The 24,813-nt window shown below is 41.2% G+C and overlaps 1 protein-coding gene across 1 annotated transcript in view; it reads right to left on the reverse strand.

Moving 5' to 3' along the window:
* The window catches only part of epha6 (eph receptor A6), a 95,502-nt gene extending 70,903 nt beyond the window's left edge, over positions 1-24,599 (reverse strand). The window contains exons 1-2 of the mRNA XM_056771767.1: positions 23,972-24,599; positions 12,689-12,753 (exon numbers count right to left, since the gene is read on the reverse strand). Coding sequence (XP_056627745.1) covers positions 12,689-12,753; positions 23,972-24,056 — 150 coding nt within the window. The 5' untranslated portion in view covers positions 24,057-24,599. The remainder of the gene's footprint in view (positions 1-12,688; positions 12,754-23,971) is intronic.
* Between the last annotated feature and the right edge of the window lie 214 nt (positions 24,600-24,813).

The following is a 24,813-nucleotide window of genomic DNA, read 5'->3' on the forward strand; positions in this document are numbered from 1 at the left end:
TGTTACAGACGTCCGGTAGCACTAGGTCCGGTTAGAGCTATCTGTGATAGCTCACATGGTATCCCGGCCTAAGGGGGAAGGCTGCTCTGCCCAGCCAGCCCCCAGGGGGTGCTTGTTTGGTGATGGATGGAATGCCTATTCTTAACCAGTGTCTGGGTAAGAAGGGAGGCTGGTGAGGTACCAGTTTCTTAGCGATGTGTTCGGGTAAGAAGAAAAGGTAAATAGCACACTGACCCAACCTGTTAGAGGGTGGAAAGGTGCTTTCGCAGGCATACGCCCCCCCGGATGCCAGTCCTACATGTCGCCACGCAGGACGTGGGCTGACACCGGGTTTACGCAAAGGTTGTTAACCCTTGCGAAGGTGTTTGGGCATAGCCCAACCCGCAGCTCTACAGATGTCTGCTAGAGAGGCGCTTCTGCCAGTGTCCAGGAGGTGGCTAAACTCCGTGTGGAGTGAGCCCTCACTGCCAATGGGCATGGGAGATTCTGAGATCGGAATGCCGTCGTAACGGCGTCCACGACCCAGTGCGCCAGCCTCTGTTTGGAGACAGCCTTCCCCTTCTGCTGTCCTCCAACAGACACGGAGCTGGTCAGAGCTTCAGAGCTCTGCGTGCGGTCCAGTACGTACTGGACACAACACTAATCGGGTTGGGTCTTCCTCCCCTATGGGGAGCGCCTGCAAGTTCACCACTTGGCCCCGGAGGGAGTAGTGGGAACTTCTTGGGCACGCATCCGGGCCTGGGTCTCAAGATAACGTGAGAGTTTCCAGGGCCGAGTTTAAGGCAATCCAGGGACACGGAGGATGCTCGGTGGTCCCCTACCCTCTTGAAAGAAGTGAGCGCCGTCAGGAGGGCCGTCTTACTCTATGAGGAAGATCGGAACCTCCGAGGGGCTCTTTGGGGGGCCCTGAGGCTCCCCAGGACCACTTAGGGTCCCAAGAGGGTATGGAGCGGAGATGAGGCGGATTCCGCCCTCTCGCTGCTTAGGAACCTGGTGACCAGGTCGTGTTGCCCTAGAAACTTTCCACCGACTGAGTCGTGATGAGTGGCAATAGCGACTACATACACTTTCAGTGTGGAAGGGAGATGTTAGTCTCCAGTCTCGTGAGGAGGGGAACACAATCCTGATCAAGCACCTCAGTGGGTCTTTCTCGTTGAGAAAGACACCAGGACGAGAAGAGGCACCGTCTAGAGGCGTGTAACCGCCTAGTAGATGGGGCCCTAGCCTGGGTGATGGTCTCAGCCGTATAGGGGGAGTAGCCATCTTAGGATCTTCTCGTCCCGTCTAGAGACCAGACATGGGTGTTCCAGAGGTCTGATCTGGGATGCCAGAACGTGTCCTTCCCCTGAGAGAGCAGGTCCTCTGTCAGGGGAATGGTTCAGGGGGAGTCGCTGTCCAGAGCATCGGCTCTGAGGCCAAGTGCGGTTAGACCGGTGTGGTGTAACCAATAACACTTGGTGCTCCTGCTCCCTGACCTTGCACAGAGTCTGTACAAGAAGGCTCCTGGGGGGGGGAAGGTGTGCTTCCGCCCATCCCGCGGCCAGCTGTGCGCAAGGATATCCGTGCCGAGGGCAGGGACTATCAAGCGGGCAAATGGTGGTGTTACGGGAGGTGAACAGGTTTTACCTGGGCCTACCCGAACAGCCTCCAAATGAGCTGGACTGCACGGGGGTGGAGTCGCCACTCTCCACGAGGCATAAACTGGCGAGAAAGCACGTCGGCTGTCTAGTTCAGTTTGCCCGGGGTGTGTGGCCTGCAGGGAACGAGTCACCTGTTGACTCCACCGGAGGAGGCGTCGAGCAAGTTGTGTTTAGCTGCTGTGTGCGAACGCCACCCTGACGATCTGTATTCGCTACAGCTATAGTGCTGTCCTCGGAACAGCACGTGCATGTCTCGCACGAGAGGCCGTAGCCTGCTCAGTGCAAGTAGCATAGCCCACAACTCTTGGCAATTGATATGCCAGCGCAGGCGGGGGTTCGTCCAACACCCCACCTGCGTGCCCGTTGCACACTACACCGCACCCCTGCAGGGAGACTTCAGTCGTCACCACGACCTGCCTCATAACCTGCTCAGAGGGACCTGAGTCCGTCGAAAAAGTCATAAAGACTAGGGGTTATGGTGCGTCGGCAGCAGGGCAGCATCACCATGCGCCTGCTGCCGGTGTGCCACGCTCTCCTCGGAACTCGACTCTGAAACCAGTGTTGGAGCGGTGTCATGTGCATCAACTCGAGGGGTATTAGCCCGCGAGGACGCCATGTGTCCCAGGAGCCTCTGAATTGTTTCAGGGGGACCGCTGTCTGCCTAAAATGTTCATTTCAGAAAGTTCAACACTGGTTGGGCACAACTGCGGACAGGTGTGCCGACATGGTGACAGAGCTGAGTTCCATACCGAGAAAGAGGATGCTCTGCACTGGGGAGAGCTTGCCCCTCTCTTGGTTGACCTGGAGTCCCAATCGACCTAGGTGCCGGAGCACCAGGTCCCTTTGTGTACATAACAGATCTCGCGAGTGTGCCAAGATAGGCCAGTCGCTGAGATAGTTTAGTACCCGCTCGCCTTCCTCCTCTCAGGGAGAAAGGGCGGTCAGGGACAGACCGAAAGGGAGGACTCTGTACTGATATGCCCGCCTCTCGCACGCGAACCGTGGGAACGGTCGGTGTCGAGGAGGATCGAGACATGAAAGTAAGCGTCCTTCAGGTCGATTGCCACGAACCAATCCTGACACCTCATAGATGTCAGGACGCGCCTCTGTGTGAGCACCCTGAATGGCAGCTTGTAAAGGTGCTCTGTTCAGGGTACGCAGCCTTTGGGGGCAACCCGCCGTCTTTCTTGGGAACGATGAAGTGCGGGTGGTGACCCACTGAACATCTTGGTTTTGAGGGACGAACTCGATGCCTGTTTTGCCAGAAGGGTGGTGACCTCTACCCGAAGTACGGAGGCGTCCCTGCCTCTGACAGAGGGAGAGATGATGCCCCGAAACTTGGGTGAGTCTCTGGCGAACTGGATCGAGTAACCAAGACGGACCGCCCTCATTAGCCAGCGAGACAGTGTGGGCAGCTCTCGAGCTCCCAGGGACTGTGACAGGGTGACCAAGGGGACGGTCTGCTTCATCATTCCCACGGGGGGTGGTTCGTCGGCTGGCGGAGCTAACCATGTCGCGGGGAGTCCCCGGAGGGAAGGTTTTTGCTCCGCCTGCTTACCTGCCTGGCGGGACAACGGCACGCACTGTCGGTTTGAGAGTGGTGACGGCTGTCGTATATGTGTACGACCTCACGCCTCGCCAGGGTGTGAGGTCGGTTCGCCGAGCACAGTCCAGTGGAGTGTGCGATCGGCTGCAAGTAAACCCGGGGAGAACAGAAAACTCAGTGAGTAAGTGGGCGCCAAGCCCTAACAAGGGCCCGGCTTTGGTGACGAGGCAGGAGTCGTCCCGTACCGACCGATCAGAGCCGTGGCTGTGAAGGTTCGGGCCCGATGTTGTTCTCCCTGGGGTCTTCCCGTCAGTGTCCCTTCTCGCGAGGAGGTTGCTGACGGGGTGGAGGTTTCCCCCTCGACCTCTGCTTCCGGGGTGCCGCCTGTGGGGGCACAGGAACCGGAGCCGATGTCGAAAGGGTCCTGGGTTGCAGGGAAGCAGACGTCACGTGAGATCTCGGAGGCCTGTAGGCGGCCGAGTCGCGGCGTGAAAAAAATGTGGTTAATTGCCACTGTCTGCTTCGCCGTCAAAAAACTGCTGAGCGCAGTCCTCGACGGTGTTACCAACAACCCACCCTGCGAGATGAGTGCATCAAGAAAGCGGACTTCCTTGCTGTCACTCTTCTGCACAAGGTATAGCCGGGGGTGTCTCTCCTGGACCACTACCGTGGACATCGTCCGACCCAGGGCCCGTGCCGCCGCCTTAGTCGCCCGTAGAGCGCTGTCAGCGGCGGCACGGAGATCCTGCATTATACCCGGGTCGGCCTTACCCTCGTGGAGCCCTCTCAACGCCCTGGCCTGGCGGACCTGCAGGATGGCCAAGGCATAGAGAGAGGAGGCAGCCTGGCCCGCAACATCGCAAGCCTTCGACACCAGTGATGCCAAAGTCTTACGTGCTTTGGACGGTAGGAGTGGTCGATCCCCCCCCAGGTGGTAGCCGTCCGCGGCACAGGTGCACCGCAGGCGGACGTTCCACCCGGGGGATCTCGACGCAGTCCTTGGCTGCCTCACCATCGAGGGAAGTAAGGGAGCCGGAGCTGGTTTCACTGGAACGGTCCGTGAGAGGAGCGTTCCAAGTTTTACACAGCTCCTCATGCACCTCCGGGAAAAACATGGCACCCGGGGTGGGCGCGGTTTGCACCGCGCACCGACCTCGGGAACCACGCATCCCCGGGTTAGCACGGATGACATCACTTCTGCTTCCTCCTGAACTCGACCGCTGGGGGTGGAGTTTGGATTCGGCAGAGTCGGATGCCAGTCTCCCTCCGATGCTGCGAGCGACATCTCATCTACGTCACACATCGTTTCCGAGTGTGTGCGTGAGGATCCGGACGGTATGCCACCGCCGGTTGGGGAACGTTCAGAAGAGCGAATCGGGGTGCGATCGGCCCGTGAGCACTTGGCTGGCGGGTTTACGTTCGCAGAGTTCCCCGTATCACTAACGCTGCTAACGTGGGTGGTCATCGGGGCCGTAGCCACAGATGTCACAGCCCGGGTAGCAGACGAAATGGTGGCTGGTTCCCGTAGGAAGACAGCCACCCGTGACCGCAACTTCTGAATGACAATCTGCCCGCAGTGCAGGCAGATGTGTCAACGAACGCTGCTTCAGTGTGCTGGACGCCCAGACACCTAATGCAGCGATCGTGTCCATCCCCCTCCTCGATGAGGGTGCCGCACCCAAGAGAACAGCGGGACATGCCGCGCTGGAGAATGCTCAGTCAGTCCTGAAAAGGACTTTTAGAAAAAATCTCTAACACCTCCGGAACCGCCGAGACGCCCAGGGGAAGGTCGCTGCAGAAAGGGACGATCCGCTGTAACACGTCGTAGCACCAGCGTGTAGTTGTAGAGGATTGAATCCTGAGTTGTACTCATGAGCGATGGCTCTGAAGAACAAAAGGTAAGTGAATGCTGCACGCCGGCCTCCTTTTATACCGGATTTCCGGGGGCGGAGCCCGGCATGCAAATTGCATTCGCCAAATTTCATTGGCCTTTTCTATAGTAGTCAGAGTTGATTGGTTCTCAAGGGCGAACCCCATCTGTCGTTCTCGACACAACGTCGAGAGACCGACAGAAAGGGAACAGAGTTTCTTTCTTCTAAGATTATTGTTAAACCAATCTAAAAAACGATCTGCATGTGGATACACTGAGGAGCCCATCTAATGTTAAAGATATAAGCATAAGGATTTTAAAATGAACACAGAGCCTGACAGGACACCAGGGCCCATCATAATTAACTAAACTAATATTAAATAATAAATAACTTTATTTTATTTATTGGAATGTTTCTGAAAGAAATTTACAACTGTCTCTGGCAGATCATATCATGTCATTTATAAAGACAATAAAGACATGCACGGACCCCAGATCAGCACACCGACACCGGTTTCATGATCCTGTAATCTCCCCTCACCCTACCATTGCCTCTCAACCTAACGTTTCTCATCAGCTTTCTCGTTGGTGGTAAAATGATGCATTTGGAAGAACAGGGTGGTAGCAGCGCGCTTTCAATCTGCTGCTAGAAAGTGACCGGATATATTTAGGAGCGCCGCGGTGGGGATGAGATAGCAGCACACGGCTTAAGATGCTACACGCGCTGATAAAAGTGGCCAAGATGGATGAACCTAAAATCGCTGGCTACACATCACATTAAGCTGGCAGGGGGCAAGATTCAAAAACGGAACCAATCTGTGTGATAGAGACAACATGAAATGCATCTTGGGGCTGGGGGAGGAATTCATCGCTTTTAAAATGGTGTCTATCAGCAGACATCTGGATGCCTGACTCTTTATCTGTCATCACTTCTCCACTCGAAAACCGACTGTGGATCGCTGGTTTCCACGCTGGCATGAACACAAACACACACATCAGGATACAGGACATTTTAGATAATGCCTGTATCTTGAAATGCATATGAAAAGCAATACACCCAAAGTACACTTCAATCTGTCAGCTTCTCTAGAGTAAACCATGTTTCTGCTTGTATTTGAGCCTTTTCAGCAACCAACCAGCATGTCAATACACACACTCAATACTTTAAAAAGCATCTATTATCACCATTGATGGCTTTTTGTCAGATCCAGCTTAGAATTGATGTTTGAAGCTTTGATTTTCCCTCGCTTTGTGCATTGAAAGTGCATACTACTTAGAATTAACAGATTCCAAAAAAAGGTCTGCTCTCGGGGGAATTAGGCAGGGGGGTCTATCCTTTGCAAATGGGCCCTGGGCAAATGGAAATACAATTAGAGTTGAGTGTGAGTTTAATTATCTTTTAATTATTAAATACACATTAACCTTGGGTAATGAAGGTGCTTTGTGAGAGAGATACTGGCACTACCTTTGACTCAATAATTGATTAATTGACTTCCACTTCAAACTGCATCGATAAAAACACCAAGTGAATAACAAACGCTCTGTTCCTCTTCAACCTTGTGGAATGTCTGTGGCTGAAGCCTTTTTTTATTTATCTGCTTTTTGTTTAGTGGTCTTTGCAGAGGCGAATGTGAGATACCTCTAGAATTCTATAGAACTACAGAGTACAGAGTACAAATTAAGAGTATTATTACTATAATAATAATAATAAGTGCATCTCAAAGCACTTGACAAGACGAAATAAAACACTTATAAAATTACAAAAAACAATACAAACAATACAAATGTTAAAATAATACAAAACACAAGTAAATCTTCCTTAAAAATTAGCATTATTATACTAGAGTAATTTTGTCTTATAGAATTATAATATATTAATATAGATACTTCAAATAGTCAAAAGTGTCGATTTATATATTTTATATACAGAATTGTTGTATGAACATAAGCTTCTAATCTATTAAGCAATACATAATGTTTACGATTTATTGAGTTACCATAAAATTTTATAGATTTGTCTGGAACCCATTGGAGTGGGAAAAAATTAACAAACAAGTGCATGGAACATTGAACCAAGCAACAACTCATATCTGAAATAAGAAATATTGCAAGGGTCGATATCCCATTGTCATTTTAGAATCTCACCAACTCCCATGATTAATTTTCAAACTCAGTAATAATTCTTTCCCAAGAGATCTCAGGGTATTGAAATCTCATTTTGATTGCGCGGTCCAGATTACAAACAAGGACTTGAAAAATGTCCCATTTAGCTCTGGGAAGAGTCAGACATGCATCAATATCCCTTTAGGTCGTCTCCTGCTTAATCTTGTCTTCGTCTTATTTTGCTTTCATTATGCCCGACTGTTTTACATCCCAGGCGCAGACACAATCTCTATTCTAATGTGACTTTATTTCTCAATGAAAAAGGGGATGAAAATCAAAACCTTATTTTTCATAAGAAAAACAAAAAGAGGGAGTGGGAGAGAACCAGAGACAGAGAGGCAGACAGACAGTGAGAGCGAGTAAAATGTCATCTACCCACAACAAAGAACACAAGTAAGATGATAGTGGATAGAGATCGAGATATAAGATACTGCTCTAACAAATCTAACATCTAAAAGAAGCTACAAAAAAGAATGATAGTGATAAACCACCGCATTTATGGCCTGTGGCATTTAAAAAAATCTTCTTTTCATGTACTGAAAAGGACAAAGGCAACAAGAGTAGGAGAGGCCAATGGGACTATGACATCAGGGTCACTTTTTACTGTCCTAAGAACAACACCACAGACTGACCTACTTCCATCCAGAATTCTTTCGCACCATGGCATCTCTGCCTTCTTGGGCAGTACTGTCATTATGAGTGATAATTTAGTGCTGAACATAGTTCCCCAATTTATAGGCTGGTTGAGGGCAAGGTTGTGGATGCAGCAGGTGCCAATACTCACCATTTCTCTATTTATTAGTGATTCTATGATCAGGAGAAATGTACACAGACATCTCTTTTCAATAACATTTTGTTGAGCAGAATTTTGACAAATCAAGTGAAGTAATTAAGTTTTATATTAAATCTAATTACATAATAGGAAGGCGTATTAATTTTCTGAAAAGCATGTTTTCTCTAAAATACCATATGAAAGCATGACACATAATGTCTGAATTTGTCCTTACACGTTGCTCCTTTCTTAAAACAATTTTAACATTCTGGTCAATTTTCCACAGCAGAAATCAAACAGATTAATCATTCAATGTATTGTGTTAGCTGAAAGGCATCGTTGTTTTTTTCTGGATAGGAAAAGCGGGATACAACATGTGTCAAGGCTGACCGGGCATGTAAATGAGAACCAACAGCAATTTGTCACTGCCTGTAAAGCAGAGGCTGATGGTGATGTATTGCACTCAGACCAGGTTCTTGTGCTCACCTCCAATCGGGCAAGTTATGAAAACAAAGCTCTCACAACCACGAAAACAGATATAGGGCAGCTGAGACAGGGATAGAGAGAGAGATAGATGGAGGAAGAGAAAGTGAATGAATAATCTGAGTAAGGCTGTGAATGTATGGCTACTGTGCAAAATTGAATATGTCTAAAAAAGTATTAAAGTATTAAAAGTATAATTTTTTAAACATTCTGAATTTAAGAGAATAGCGGACTATAAGGATAATAAAACAAGAAACAATATCTTTAGGATCACGTTCAGAGCGTTTTTCCCAGCTGATGAACAACAAAGTGATCATTTAAAATGTGAAACTAAAGCATGCAAGCTATAAACTAAATTTTTGGGTAAACGAAAAAAAAGTAACCTGGCTGGCCTAATTTTTTTAATTCATTCAATTTAATTCAAAATATTATAAGTTACTAATGAATGGGGCAAAATATCCAATTTGACTGACATTAAAACAAGTGATCAAATCACACTTTTGTTTAGTTTTTACATTTACCATTAGATATATTTTATTCCTTAATATGAGACAAAAAATAAGAAAACACCTAATTTATGGAAGTTGAAGTTACTAATGGAAATCAGCCAATTTGATTAGTGTTTGATCTAATAATAATTGGTTCAATCCCCGGAAACTCACATCCTGTCTGACAAATACTTGAATTTAAAATTGTAAACACAGTGAGTAAGGGATCATGTATAAAGTTTATAGATATTATATATAAACGAACAAGCATTTTTATGGACTGACTGTTAAATGTGATTTCACAAGATCATACAGGGTAGTATCTTTAACTTTAAAACTAAACTAGGGTATAATATGCTGCTGGAACATATGACCTATGGGGCCGTTTTGTTTTTGAAGGACAGGTTTGATTGTTCTGTTTGACTAAAATATGCATTCAAAGACCACAGGCACTTATCGTTTATAGCATGTAAGGAGGACATGGAGATCATCATGACTGAGAACTGCACGAGAAATAAGAGCAAAGTTGATTTCCTAAGCAGACTTGTCATGACACACACAGTGCTCTCTCTATCTCTCTCTCCGGAGACACTGTGTTTTTCGGGACATTCCCATTTCCCTCACTTAATATAATACTTTCGATTGTCCATTGAACTGTTGTATTAAAGCAATATCACACTTGCAATTGTGCAGTTACAACAGTATACCAGCACTCCATGATAACCTGATGCTGAAAATAAACATACTGACAGATTTATAAGAGGTTCCAGCTGCACTTCAATTTTGAGGTCCAGATTTCATTGTGATCTATCAGTAAATACCAGCTCTTTCCTGCAGAAGGTCACCCAACATTCCATTAAAGATAAGAAATTAACACTCAAAGTATGGCTTTCTGTCTCATCCTGACACAAGGTTTCCAAAAACAGCATGTATTAATCATTCACGTGCCAGTGATTTTCTCTATTTGAAAAGCGACAGACAGGCCTTTTAGAAAAGGTCAAGCTTTCAAATGACCAACAGGGAATGAAAGAGCGTTAAGAGATCATTAATCACTCTTTGATTGACGCAGAAGTCTTTGTATTATAACTGCAGCGATAATTATGCTGAGTAACAAAAAATGTAACATGTATGATGATTGTGTCTGAGCTTTTTCATCCTGAAAGCATCATAATATAAATACAAAAGAAAAAACGAGGCTTATTGCAAGGATTTTAGAAAACGTTTTTGAACAACTTCAGACTGAAATCTTTCTTGCAACAAGGTTTCTGCAAGATTTTTGTGACCTTTCTCACTGGCAAAATGATAATTACTTTTTTTGGATTTTTAATAAGTGTTATTTTTAATAAATTTAAATGAGGATTATGGGAAGAAGGGGGAGCGGGTGCCACATTCAAACTGGCATTTAATTAACACAGAGATGGAGCAAATGCAAATCACTAGGACGAAAGCTGAATATAATATAAAAATATAATTTTCCTAGCGCTTCAGAATAACTTGTAATAAAGGTGCTATATGTAATTGTTATAACTAGGGTTGGAATTCGGAAATCAATTCCAATTCTGCAATTGGATCCTTAAAGAGACTGATCACCCAAAAATAACATTTTGTCATCCTTTACTCACCCTCGATTTGTTCCAAATCTGTAACCAAACAGTATTTGGCCACCATTGACTACCATAGAAGGAAAAATAACAATCGCAATCAAAAGTGCCCTGGAACAGTTCGCATTCTTCCAAATATCTTTCTCTGTTTAGAAGAACAATGAAATTTATACAGATTTGGAACAACTCGAGGGTGAGTAAATGATGACCGAAATTTAATTTTGGGATGAACTGTTCCTTTAAGGTTAGAAATCGGATACTTGATATAAAACAAAAATCAATCATGTTTACCTGGCCCACCTTAACATTTCAAATAAGTGGAGAGACTTTAAGAACAATGTGCTTGAAGAAGTCCAAAAAAACACAGCCAGTCGGTTTGCACACAAGAAAGGTTGCGTTATAAAATGCATCTTGTGCCCTTGAAAGTAGGCTAACTGCAGGAAGGGTACACCACGTGAACGATTGTCTCAGATATTTTTATTACTGAATTCATTACGTATGATTTAAACTTTATCAGCAAATAAAGCTTTCAATTTAATGTCAAAGCGTTGCACATAAAATATGTATTTTATTGCAAACCAGTCAATAAGCAGGCAAAATGGCCACACAGGATGATATCTAAATGTTTACTTTACAAATTTGGAGTGGAAACTGGAATTAATAAGAACTGTAGTAACAATACCCAACCCTATTTGTAACATTTCAGAAGTTCCCATTCCCCATCTTCCCAGTCTACAGATGTTATATTTGGACTAAAAGTCTTGACATCTTATGTCAAGTCTCTCTCTCAATCTTAAAATAAAGATTGTACTATTCATGAGTGTTACCATAAGCACATATTATTTCCTATAACCTTTGCCAGAGTCTTTCTCTTGTTTAAACGTAGAAAAGTGAGTGCACGGCACGAGGACAACCTGACTCTATGACACATATGGTAATTACAGCTCAGAATCTAACGGACTTACAGTGGAGTGGAGCCATGAGGATAGTCAACGAAACAATAGAACAGCACAAACAAACCTGCTCCTCCAAACAGAGAGAGAGAGAGAGAGAGTGAGGTAGAGAAAGAGAAACCCCCATAGGATATGTCTGTGCCAGAGTAAACAAAACACACACCGGTCTCCCTTTGCTAGGAAACAAATTAAATGGCAGGGAAAGTCTCTAATGGCTCGAAGAGGTGTGTTTCATCTGGCTGTGGGAGAAGAACAAGGGCTTTGATTAACATGACATGCCCTGACCTAACAGACTGAGCTAGAGGAAGACACTGTGGTAAATACTAATAGGAGATGTATCTGACCCAGGATATTATAGCATGAATTATTGATTCGATCGAAGGTGTGCACCGGACCGTTACTGCACCAAAATGAAACCCCAAGTGGTGTTTACTGTCGAAATGAACTCTCTTTCTTAGACATCATGGCCACCTTTGTAAGATGAGAAGTAATATGAAGATGTGCACTGCAGCTCCGGTGGGAAATCATTTTTGGGGTATAGGTCATTTTACACACCCTCAAATAAAAAAAACTGTGTGGGCTGGCTGGTTTCCTCCACTTTACCACTTCCACTTTTGTTTAGCGAAAGACCAGCGCTGGTACTTTTAGAGGGTCTTGGAAAAGGGGCACAGATTGAGCATCCATCATAATGTTTCTTATCAAAAAGAAGAAAGGCTTTAATAATTATAGGTCTACTATTAGGAGCTCGGAGTTGAGTGATCACACTTGGCTGCTTCATTCAAATCGCTTTCAACCCTTTGAGTGGTTTTAATGTCTTTTAAATCTTCATAGTATTCACAAAAATGAAAGGAGGTGAAATTGAATTACTGAGATGTGTTAATAATTACCCTTTAAGAAGCTCTATGCACACATTCTGGATCACTAATACTGTCTCAGTGACCCGTTTTGATTGAATTTTCCTAATAACTGACTTCTTTGTAACACTGAATTGTGCGGTTTGGATTAACCTGAAGTCATGTTTGAGAAGGTATATATTGGTTGGAATTCATTTAGAGCCACTTTATGGTGATTGATTTTCTAATAACTGTAACACATACAAATGTTTCTTACAGTCAATGCTGCAAGGACATTTATGTATACGGTACAAAGGTCATGGAAGAAATATTACTTACCCCATTTACAGGGTAGGCTTTCCAGCTCGATTCTCCCAGCACGGCTGTAGTGTCCAAGAGAACCACTATACAGAAAGAAGAGGAAAAACAAAACATGAAGCTACTGTAGACTGTAAAAGGCTCCACACTTTCAATGACTACAAACAATTTTGTGTACAACATTTCATATGGATTTAAGGGGTTGTTAGTTTCCTCATGCCCAGAATAACTTTAGTTCAGTGTTTTTTTGCAGCTCTAACCAGTGGTGCATTTCTGTGCTGAGTAACACAGAAAAAAAACGCAATTGTATATAACCTGCTTGATGAGCTTTTATTAAAAAAAAGCTCATTATTAACAATTATTGTTAATAATGATTAACAATTGTTAATCAGTTGTTAATCATTATTAACAATTGACTTATTTTGAAATAATAAATGATTTATTTTCTTAAAAAGACTGGCAAACCCACAGCTTGAATCACTTGAATTCAGTTTGATAATTCCTTGAATAAATGACTCACTGAATTTCTAAAAATAATAACTGAGTTAATATAATACTTATTTTATCCTCAGCCAACTTTGTCAGGGTGTGGAGACAGAACCCAAACGCAGACAGCGGTTACAAAGGGACTTTCTTACAATGAACTAGGGAAAAACAAAACCTAGTTCTGTGGGTTAAACACCACAGAACTAAGGAAAAGAACAAAAAATTACTTGACTGGACTGGACTAGACTATACACTTGACTTGACTTGACTTGAACAGAATAGAATCAACTAGGCTCAAAACTAAACTTGACCACAGTTGGGAAGAAGCACAACACAAAAACAGCAAAACAAACCAGCAAAGGACAGCAAGCAGTAGGGCAATAAATAGGGAGCAAATAATGAGGGCAACAGGTGAGGGGCATGAATCAATAACAAAATAATGAATGAGCGGGGCCAGGAGACAGGAAAGCACATGGCAAACCGAAACAAAACAATGGGCATGTGCTTCCACTATAGCTGTGAATCTACACCTGCCGCACGATTCGATTCGATTACAATCGATTCAGAGGGTCACGATTCGATAAATCTTGTCCACCATTCTTGTTTTTAAAAATATACAAACAATTTCCTTTAATTTCTTTTGAAATAAAACTATGTCAAATTACATGATAAATTGTCTGTAACAGTGTGTAAACACAAAACCCCTTTATAGAGCAACTTAAATATATTATCAAGAGGTTTGATGAACATACAATTCTGTAGCAGCTTTAACCGTAATTCACTTAGAATAAGCGGTTAATTCAAACATAAAATAACTTAACAGGCTACTTTTCTCCTGAAAAGAAAACTAGCAATATAGTGCAACGCATTGCATGAACTGGAAGAACGTTACAAGCAGAGTGGGACGAGGGCCATGAGAGATGCAAGACCGATGCAACGCGCAGCTGACGCTCATCATCACTCGCGTCACCGGCCTCGCGCTGTTCCCTCACGGCCCTCGTCCTGCTCTGCATGTCACAATGACATTTCAGTTTTCTTTGCCCGTTCGAAGTTCAGAAGTAAAGCTGTCTCTATTGCTTGCTTTACTGCTGGCTGCACAGCTCAGTTTTGCTGGGTTCCTAATGGCTCTAAGTGAAAACGGGAGATGTGATTCCTCATATTTGTTGTGTTTCCAACGTATTTAATCCTGGTTAGACATTTCTTTCACACTGCATAACTTTTATCAAGTAACCCTTTCTCGTCTTCGAAAAATCCGGAATGTTTCCAAATGTCAGCTTTTAAAACGGCGGGTGCATTTTTTTGCACCGGTCACTGCTCATCCTCCAGTCCTACTGTGTATATACGCTGCTGTAAGGCCATTTTTATTAATATTTTAAAAGTACTTTATCATTAGCAGAAACAACAATGTGTGGTGTTATATTCTATTAACATTTTTAAGAATCGATTATTTCATTATATGTATCGATGCAGAATCGTTTAAGGTCCGCATAGCGATGCATCCTGAACTATTATCTTCCATAGCTCAAGCTTCCACAAAAACATGTGGGTCTGTCAGGATCCTGACACAAGACTAAGCAGGACAGAGAAAGAGAGGCAGGATCGTGACAAACTTAACAAGAGGAAATATGTTTTTGAGGCTGTTCATTTTAGAACTTGATCAAATTTACTCATCATTTAAATGATTACAAGTAATCGATGGTTTGTTTTTGTTTTTAAAATAGGAATATTTTTCTGTTACCATAATGAGGAATGTTTAATGTATACTGTATATGCATTGCTGTGTGGAACTGCATTGTTCTAGCAAATGCAATTAAATAGTAAATAAGCAAACATCAGACTTACAAGACAAGGACATCAACATAAGGCAGTGACAGAGACTCATAACAGATCCCTTTCATTTTGACATACGTATGACACTTTTAGAAAAACTACGATTTGTCAAACCTGTCAATCACCAGCATCATCAATCAGTCATCATCATTCATCAAATTATCAAATACATGAACACAGTATTTAACCAGCAAGCTAAAAAAATTCCACAAAGCTAGTCACATCCATAGCAGGTGATTCAGACTAGTACTCAAAATAAAATACAGAGTCATTAGCTCAGCCACATACCTATGCCGTTTGATAATATGAATGTACAATTTACCTTGTCTCTACACCACGGCTTAAATACAGTGTCTATCAATACAGTGTGTTACAGCCACAGAGACTAAGTACTGTATGTGTCATTCTCTCTCAGACTTAGCTATAATTTCATCAAAATGCAGAGCTGACAATTTAAACACAGACACATATTTGGATGTTTTTTTAGGTTTTGATACAGATACAGTACATGTACACTCCCGTGAGATGAAAATTATGTCACAGTTACCTCATGGATGCTGACATTTTAAGATATCACAAGCAGCTGAATATCTTTGCTTTTTCTCAAATCATTGCAGAATGAATGAATCCCAGCTAACTGTAAATAACAAATTCTACAAATCTATCTGTGCACAGACCATTAGCCAGTGTAACATAAAAAATAAATATCATCATACACAAAGTATTACTAAAAATTGCACTTTTAAATGGTTTAGTTCTGGTGTATTTACTCACAGTGATCATTAGTCTCACTCATTACAGCTATATGTTGATGTGTATGCAATATGAATATGTGTATGTAATACTGTGCTAATATGTATCTTATTTGTATGTGTTGTCAAAGATGCAATATAATTGGTCCTCAATGAGCTGTCTGCAGACAGACTAAGCACTACTGTTCGCCCTTATCAAATTTGCTTGGCAATGTCTGATAATTGTGCCTGGAAGTGATGGATCTGTGTTACTAACACACCCAAACAGAAAAATGTGAATAAGAGGGTTAGGCACTTTGGCCACTCAACCCAAATCACATTACATTCCTGTCTAGACCCAGTGTCTGTGTCTCGAGACATATTATCCCGAAATTTCCGCACTCGCTTTCCCTCTGACAGTGAAGGGAGATTAAACATGTCTGCAAGAATAGCGAGACTGAGTGAACAATTTGTAATGACTTTATTAAGAGATATTTACATGGCAGATTAGGCCTAAAAGCAGTCTATGAAGCAGACAGAATTCGTGGAAGGTTGGTGTCAATCCCTCATGGGAATTCCAACAGTCATGAAGAATCTTCGTCTTACTACTAGTTTAATAACAGCAGGTGTCAATTAAACAAGTCTAGTGCAAATCAGAAAGAACTGAGGTAAAATGGTATCGCTATGCCCTGGAAATGTTATTAAATAAGTTGTAATGATACACTTTTATGGTATGATTTTCTTATCTTTCATAACATAGCTTTGTCAGATTATCAAAAAATAAATGGTCTCTGTTGCAAGTTCTTTTTTATTGTGGTAGTGATAGAAATGTATTGATATCAGGGGTGTCACAGGGTACCTGTAATGACAACAACCGTGAAATAAAAAAAACATGCTTATTGATAACTTGTGAATACTACACATGATATTGTAATAATTCAGCACTCGTTCAAAGTTTGACTAGTTAAATTTTGATTAATGACATACCTTGTAAAACATTAAAATTTAGCGTGCTAACACTCACTAACTATTTTGGTCACGCTAACCATGAAGTGAAAATCGGATACAGTGACAGCGCTGTTGAATAAAGTCACAGTATTTTCAGGGGTCAATTTTTTTTTTTCAATTTCTTTAACATATTAACATTTTTATTAAGCCTTACATTAACTTTTCACAGATACTGTATGAAATCTATAAATTTAATCAGTTTACAGGTAAATTATATCATATAAATATTGGCAAAAAAAAATCTGGAAACTGGAAAATAGTGCTTCTTAAGAAGTTTAATTTACATCCCCATAAACCAGCATTTAAGCACAGCAAATGTAATGCTGCCAACGGTAAGTGGCTTTCCAGATGGGACAATTATTGATGGTCTTATTAGAAAAGGCAGAGCGGGTTGTCTTGTTGCAGCCAGATCTTTATAACTAGTGTTGACAAGATCCGCAAGCTTCATTTCAAACCAAATCAACTGCTGAATGTTTGTTGTCTCTCTTCCTCTGCCTCAGCGTGGAGAGTGAGACATCAACAGAGACACATCAGAAGTGGCAGCTAGCGCCTATGTCTGTCGGTAGAAATCGAGAGTCCCTAAAGTAGGCCACATGGAAAAGGAAAAGCTTGAGTATCTGGGCTGCCTCAATAGTCTACATGTGTCTTTGATGTGCCGGATCAGAAGGTTTGAATTTGGGTTTAGCTGTAGCTTTACAAGGTGGTGGCTGGATTTTGGTAGAACATGCTATTAAGTGACACATTTAAAGGTTAAATCAATACACTTAACCCATTCAGCGTAAACTCAGCTATAAGGTAGGCTTCTAGTTAAAAAAAAGTATTTTCCCTTTCAATTTATCACTTGAATTTCAGCATCAGATGCACCAGTGATGGAAATAGAACAGGGATGTACTGTAGCAATGTAAATGCCCTATTAGTTTTTGTCTGCATTTTTAGATCTAGGCTTATTGATATCAATGGAGCCAGTCTTTTGCTGTTTTTGAGGCTTTGATTATGTTTTTGGGGTTTTTAACAATTGATATTCATGTTTCTAGTTTCAAAAAACGCTTTATATTTCACATATTTCAAGTCTATTGTTCACTGCTGTCCCTAACAAGACAACTGGACTTCATTTGGTATATATAAAGTCCCTCCTTCCAAAACGCTCTGATTGGTAAAGCTGACCAGGTCTTTCGTGATTGGCTTCCGCTTCTCAGGCTGTTGTGATTGGTCGGTGACCCTTTCAGTGCATGTGAATTCATTAGCTTTGGCTTTTAGCAATAATCAGTAAAAATGGCGTCAACTTCACTTTATCAGTTAAAAACATGCGGATGTAACACAGGTCTGCTAGTGTATGTGCAAACGTAAATCTCTGATAGATTCGCATTTATTTTTCCTACTATGTAAAGGGGAATGACACCGGACTGAATGGCGTCAGAATGGTTATATTAATTAACACCCAAAACAGAAGCTTTATTTTTGCTTTTTTAAATTGGACCCCAGTTGGAAAATAAAACATGCAAATTGGAGGAGATTGCGAGCAGGACTTCAGACGACGTTTCATAGAAGTGTTTTAGACAGAGGTATGTGCACCCACACTCAATGTCAGTATATTACACAGAACAGCTTCCACAGACGATGTTAAAGTCATGGAAGCTGTTATTTGACCGATGGTTATCTAAGAATGTGTGAAGCTGAATTCTTATTACCAGCTGTAGCAATGTTATGAAAGTGAAAGTAGTTTAGCGTGTAGCTCAGTCAAATGTTTACAATCTCTAATAACCGAACACTACTCCAGTGACTCTTCCTCTTCTCTAAGGAAGACCTTGCCCGTTTTTTCACGTATTCCTTTGGGCAGAGGTTATCAAAAGCACTCTGAATAGTGACATCATGTACCCGGGAAGTAAAGGGCTGTAGTCCTATTCCAGCCATCCTATGTAGTCCTTGAAAAGCGAATTCTGTTCAAGACAATATGAGCTTAACTGACGTTTTGACGTTTATCATTTTGCAGGTGTTATTTATGCTCTAACAGCAACATTACACACTTACTAAAGGTTTTAAAAATGTTTTGGCAGGAAATGGGACCTATACAATTTTATACTCAAAGGGAAATATTTGCAAAAGACATCATCAAATACAGAAAGCACTATGTTGGCTAAAATGTCATTTGTATGGTGAGTTTCAACTGGACGTCTTTCGTGTTGGTACAGACAATCGCAGCTTCAACCTACTGTGGTCCTGATGAGAAAAACATTCTAGGATATAAAAAGATTGCAATGCTTGTCAATTTCTGCTCTTGGTAGCAGCATTGTAGTATTGATTAGTTATTGATCTCCAGTCTAGGGGGAATGAATCCAGATAGCACGGTGCAGCTACAGCCATTTGTCCTTAAATGATCATGGGTGTAAGAGATTTAAATCATTCTTTATCTAGATCTTGTATTGACAAGTACTGACAGGGTTATCTAAAAAAAAAACAGTTTCTGTCATAAGACATTTTAATCTAATAAGCAACAATTTATAGTAAATTAATAAATTAAGCATTTAACCCTTTCACACACAAGTAATGAAATCCATGACTGCCCCTCAGCCGTGGATGCATTGCGAAGATGGAATCAGCAGCTAAAAAAGGGCTGATAATAAAATTATGTATACAGATATAAGAAATATACTGGTATAGTGTTAAGAATCTGTGCTATTAATAGGTTGCTGTAAGCTAACTATTTCCGCTGCCAATCTATTTAAAAGACAATGCGCTTTCAGTTTGCTGCAAACACAATAGAGGACAACTGTGTTGGCGATTGCTAGTGATTCATATATAGCGGCAAAAACCTTTATCAAAGCGCTTGCTTGGGTGTCTGTGAAATATATAAATGCAAAATGTGCTTTAAAAGAGCATCAGAGCAGCTTGCAGCAGATGACATCACAGATTGTTCTCAAATCACACGTGTGATCGTACAGCTCAAATAGTTGTATAAATTAAGTATCTACAAATAAATTGGAAGTAATAATCACCATGAAATAGCATCACATGAAAGATTAAGATCCCATTATAGAAACTTTATTTTTAAGGCACAGTAGCAAACCTGTCTTACAATACTGCTGTTACTACACTAAGTTAAAAACATCATCTGGTTGTGTTACCGCAACCTCTTGGCCTCATTAGGGTGGTTCACTCAAATCAAAAACAGCTTTGACTGGCCAAATGATACAATTAAATATATATATATATATATATATATATGTACTGTAACTGTATATATTATACGGCATATGGCATTTTACGTCCCCATGCTAAACCATTCAACGTTACCTCCAGAACGCCAATCCTGCTCTTACGGCCTTCAGGGCACTTCATATTATCAATTTCTTTAAGAATGGTTAAAATTATCCTTGTTTCCCATTGAGAAAACAAGCTTTGAAGCCATCAAAGCTCTTTTAGGTAATTTATTATTCAGAGAATTGTCTTAATCGTGTTAATATCAGAATATTGTTGTCCATGGACACATATTCAAAGTTTGATTTTTAAACCATTAATTTCACTATGACTTCAATATTTGACATGATCTTACTCAGGCCATATTAAATATGTCACAGTTATATTATCACAGAGCGTTCTTTCCACTATTTAATGTTATATTATCATAGAGCATTCTTTACACTATGTGATTTGATTTTATATAGAAAACGGTTTTCTGTTTTCTAATGCAAGATCAAATTTTGTAAAGTACAACTTATTTATAAGTAGTACTCGGTTTAATGAGGCAGAAATTACTATGTGCACCTTTAAGTGTATAGAAAAGTTAAAGAACAAAGCTTTTAATTAATTGACTTTTATTCATCTTATTCAAGGGACTTTCTGTACAATATTTGCATGGATAATTCATTTGAAAATCTGAGGTTAAGTGCTTTGCTTGAAAGCACAATATTGATGATCCAAATATTACAGAACATTAAGCTCTGGACTGTTTCAAGGACAAAAGCTGTGCATATGTCAGCTTGGTGCATTTTGAGTAAAACAAAAAAGGATAATATCAGAGATACAAGATCGGCAAATATAAAAGTTTCCAAAAAAATATTTGTATTCAAGAGTCTCTTTTTTATGGAATAAAATCAAATCTTCAGTCATAATAAATTCATTTCACAGTATAATGCTCTGGACTTGAACCAACAGCACACGCTGCATTACTGAGATCTGACATTTAGCCAAACTGCCTTAGAAAATTCTTTAAAATCTTGGCTCAGGCTGATAATAATGATTTGTAAAAGAAAAAGAGAAGAGTGTGAGTGTGACAAGAAAGCTGAGATCCATGAAACTCATGTTCGTTTCTTTTTCTCTGAGATGAGAGATGAGGAAGAGAAAGGTGACATTTGAAATTAGATTGTCACAACCGGAGAAAAATGGCCCTTTGTTGAACGCTTGAGATAAATTGATCTGATAAGGACAGCGCTGCATGCATTAGTGGTCTTTAGCCAGGCATTTAGTGTATCTGAGACGGCGTGGAAAAGAGGGAAAGGGAAGCTCTGGGGTTAAGGCAAAAATCACATTGCACAGACAGGGCTTGGAAATGTTAAGGTGCAATTTACAAATTGATCCGAGCAACAAAAGGAAGTCAATGGAGAGGAGCGAGCGGGTCTGTGCATGTCAATATACAAAAGAAGCTTATCTCTTCAGTTACTTTACTTGAATTATAACAAATCTTTTCATTCAGATATAGAAAATATAATCCCTGAAATACCTAAGCAATCAAGACAGAGTGTCTTGTGAGTCAACGCAATGTGGATGAATTTTTACTTTTATTAAACCATAAAAAAAAATGAATGTACAGAATAACTTTTCCACGACCTTGATCTAATATACAGATAAAAGATAGATAGACAGGCAGACACACACACACAAATTCAAACGGCTGCTGGCAGTACAAAGCCTTTATCCAACTCCTTTCTCTCTCTTTGAAGAGCCATTGAAGTGTTAAAGGTATAAAGCGAGAAACCACAGAGGTTTGGCTCCACAGTGTCTATAAAATCAATGAGAGCACTCCACGCGGCAATGATAGCAGCACAAACAGGGCGCTGGGCATTAACAGGCCTCGGTTACATTGAACAATTACTGTTTACATAGCAGACTGGTCTAGCCTCAAAGAAACTGTAACACACTCTAACTACTCAAGGTCCCTGAACAAAGGAATACACATTTTTAAAGCCCAAAGGCTGATGTCAAATTAAAAAAAGTGAGAATGGTGATGAAATAGTCAAAGTTTTGACAGAACAAATCTTTGAACTAATCAGGAAGAGTCGCACTGCTCCATAAAAATGAAAAACAAACACATATCAGCATCTCAAGACCAACCAAGAACTATATCTCATACCCTTTTAAATTAAAGGGATAGTTCACCCAAAAATAAAAATTCTGTAATGAATTACTCACCCTATAGTTCCAAACCTGTATTCATTTCTTTGTTCTGTTCAACACAAAGATATTTAGAAGAACGTTAGTAAGTGAGATTTCTCGGGTAGTCAAAAAGGGTAGTCAAAGGTGCCCCAGAACTGTTTGTTTTTCTATATTCTTCAAACACTTACTTTGTGTTTAACAGAACAAAAAAAAATATGGTATGATTTTTTTTCCTATGTAGTCAATGGTGCTACACAAATCTAAGTTGCTAATGTTTTTTTTTGTGTATAACTAAACATATACATTTGTACAGGTTTGGAACAACTTGTGAATGAGTAATTCATGACAGAATATTCATTTTTGGGCTATGCCTTTAACATTAGTTCATAAAGTTGTACTATTAGACACATTGTAATGAAAAAAACCTTTTTAAAGCATTTACTAATGTTAATGATAATTTATAAATTTTACTTTGTTCATGTTTGCTGTTACATTATAACTAATGGTAAAATATACAAATAAAATGTACTTTAATTTTTATTTTATTTTAATCTTCAACGTACTACCCAGATTCCCGCGTTCTGCCTGTAAATGGCCACACTTTGGATCCCACTTTGATCACTATCAGGCGGTCACATAAAGATCCAAACAATATCTGTGGAAGAGAAGGTTAAAAAAACTCTTGTAGAACTTAGAGTTCCATTCTGAGCTGATTACAATTGAGCTGGAGAACAATGCTTCTTACATCAATCTAATATCCGGAGATCGGAGATTGATTGTCACATAAGGCCATTCTTGCATCAGTGCAAAATTATGATTTTAACCTGAACGTACTGTATTACAGACTAGTGGTTTAATAGTGAGTGGTTTTACAAGCAAGGCATTTGGTTAGAGATTCAGACAGAGCAGTTTTAAGAAGTTAGAAAACAGAAGATTGCGTTGAGCTCTTATACTTTTAAAAATATTATCCTCTTTCAAAAGGAAAATGTAGGAGTTCAATGTATCAAATTGTTGTGCAATTTACCATTTTAAGGAATAAATAATTTGAGAAACGAAGCACTGCGTAGCAGTCTGTTGGAAATAGTCTATTTAGTGCATCTCCAAGGGCAGGATCATACTTCAGTATGGCAGTAGAATAGATTTATATTGTGAGGTCAGTTAGGCTTGTAAGGTCATCTCTTCAACATTTCCAACGGAGTTGTTCTTGTGTTCTGCATCTCTCAATTTCGATTCTGTCACAGTTTCATATTAGACTTGACTGGCACCACATACAGTATATTGTCTAATTTGAGTACAGGTCTTCTTAATAACTGCTTTCCATCTCAGCTCTGTAGAAACAAGGATGACTCATAACATAAAAAAGTTTTAAATGCCTTGCAAGCCAACTTGACTGTTCCCGTCTGCACATCCCACACAAATATGTTCACACATACAGACATAAATCACGAGTCACTTGTTCTTGTAATGTTCTCACTCGAAATACGACAATTTTATAATACCATTTTTTGTGGGGATGACCAACGCATTTTGCTTTTGTAAACAGAAGGGATGGTTACGGGAACACGCGGAGGGGGAAGGGGACACAGGTGCAACGAGGTGCCACTCAAACTGTGGTTGCCTGCGCCGATTCTCGCTGGAATAGTCCCATAGACAGATAACGCAGAGCACAGATAACAAAAGTAAACAGTGTGTTTATAATCTTTCCTGCAATGGGTTGCAGAGTAAAACTAAGTATAATGTCATCTGCCAAATGCATTTATAATGTTAACCTGAATGCAATTTTAGTGCGCATTCGCGCACAAAATGATACATTCAAACACCGTGACGTTACATTTGTATTTTAATAACAGCGTATTTGCTTAAATTGTTTATAACTCACCATGGTTTGGATGTCCGGGGTCCGACAACATCAATCCTGGTAAAGCAATTATGAAGAAAAATCTTGGAAAAGTCATTTTTAGCATCCAGTTGTGCACGCAAGTCGGTAACTAAAAAGAAGAATCCTTGACATAAAATCCCCTAGTTTACTTCCTTAAATTATTTATACCGGGTTCGCGCCGTCAACCTCCTCGTTCCCCGCACCGCGAAAACGCGGATAAAGCGCGATGGAAATGCCAGCCCATTACGCACAACTACAGGCGCCACTAGGAAAACTTGCAGAATTTAAACCACAAAAGACGACGCAAAGTGGACAATAAGTTAGCTCCCTGGTTGTCAACACCTGATATAACCTATTGTCATAAGTGTGTTCTCCAGTCGTCAATATCCATTAACGGTTTTCCCCCTCTATAGGCTAACTCACGCTTCCCTGACGCCGCTACAGTCGCGCTGTCGATGTAAGACTGAAGAGTATCACGCGTCTACAAACTTAATCATTCAGTCTAGCCACGCAGACGAATCTGACACGAGAGCTTTTGAGTTGTTGAGGAGCACGAAACGCGATCTTGAGGTGAAAACACGAATGACTTGTGTGGAGCTCGATGGAGGACTGTTTCAGCACTAGAGGGTGTTCGTCTCCACTGCGCTGTTTCGCTCCACCGTCCTGTTAAGTCTGGCAAAGTCCAGCTATATAAAACTAGACGTGTGGTTCGTTTAACTGTCTTCTTGACTGCCCGAACAGGTTTATTTGGTCCTGGTCTCATATGGAGTCTATTTGGACGGAAAAAATCAAAAATCACTTCTTAAAAGATTGCTTGTTTTATCATATTGACACATCTGCCT

This window comes from Triplophysa dalaica, chromosome 2, assembly GCF_015846415.1.
Source record: "Triplophysa dalaica isolate WHDGS20190420 chromosome 2, ASM1584641v1, whole genome shotgun sequence".
Classification (NCBI taxonomy): Eukaryota; Metazoa; Chordata; class Actinopteri; order Cypriniformes; family Nemacheilidae; genus Triplophysa; species Triplophysa dalaica.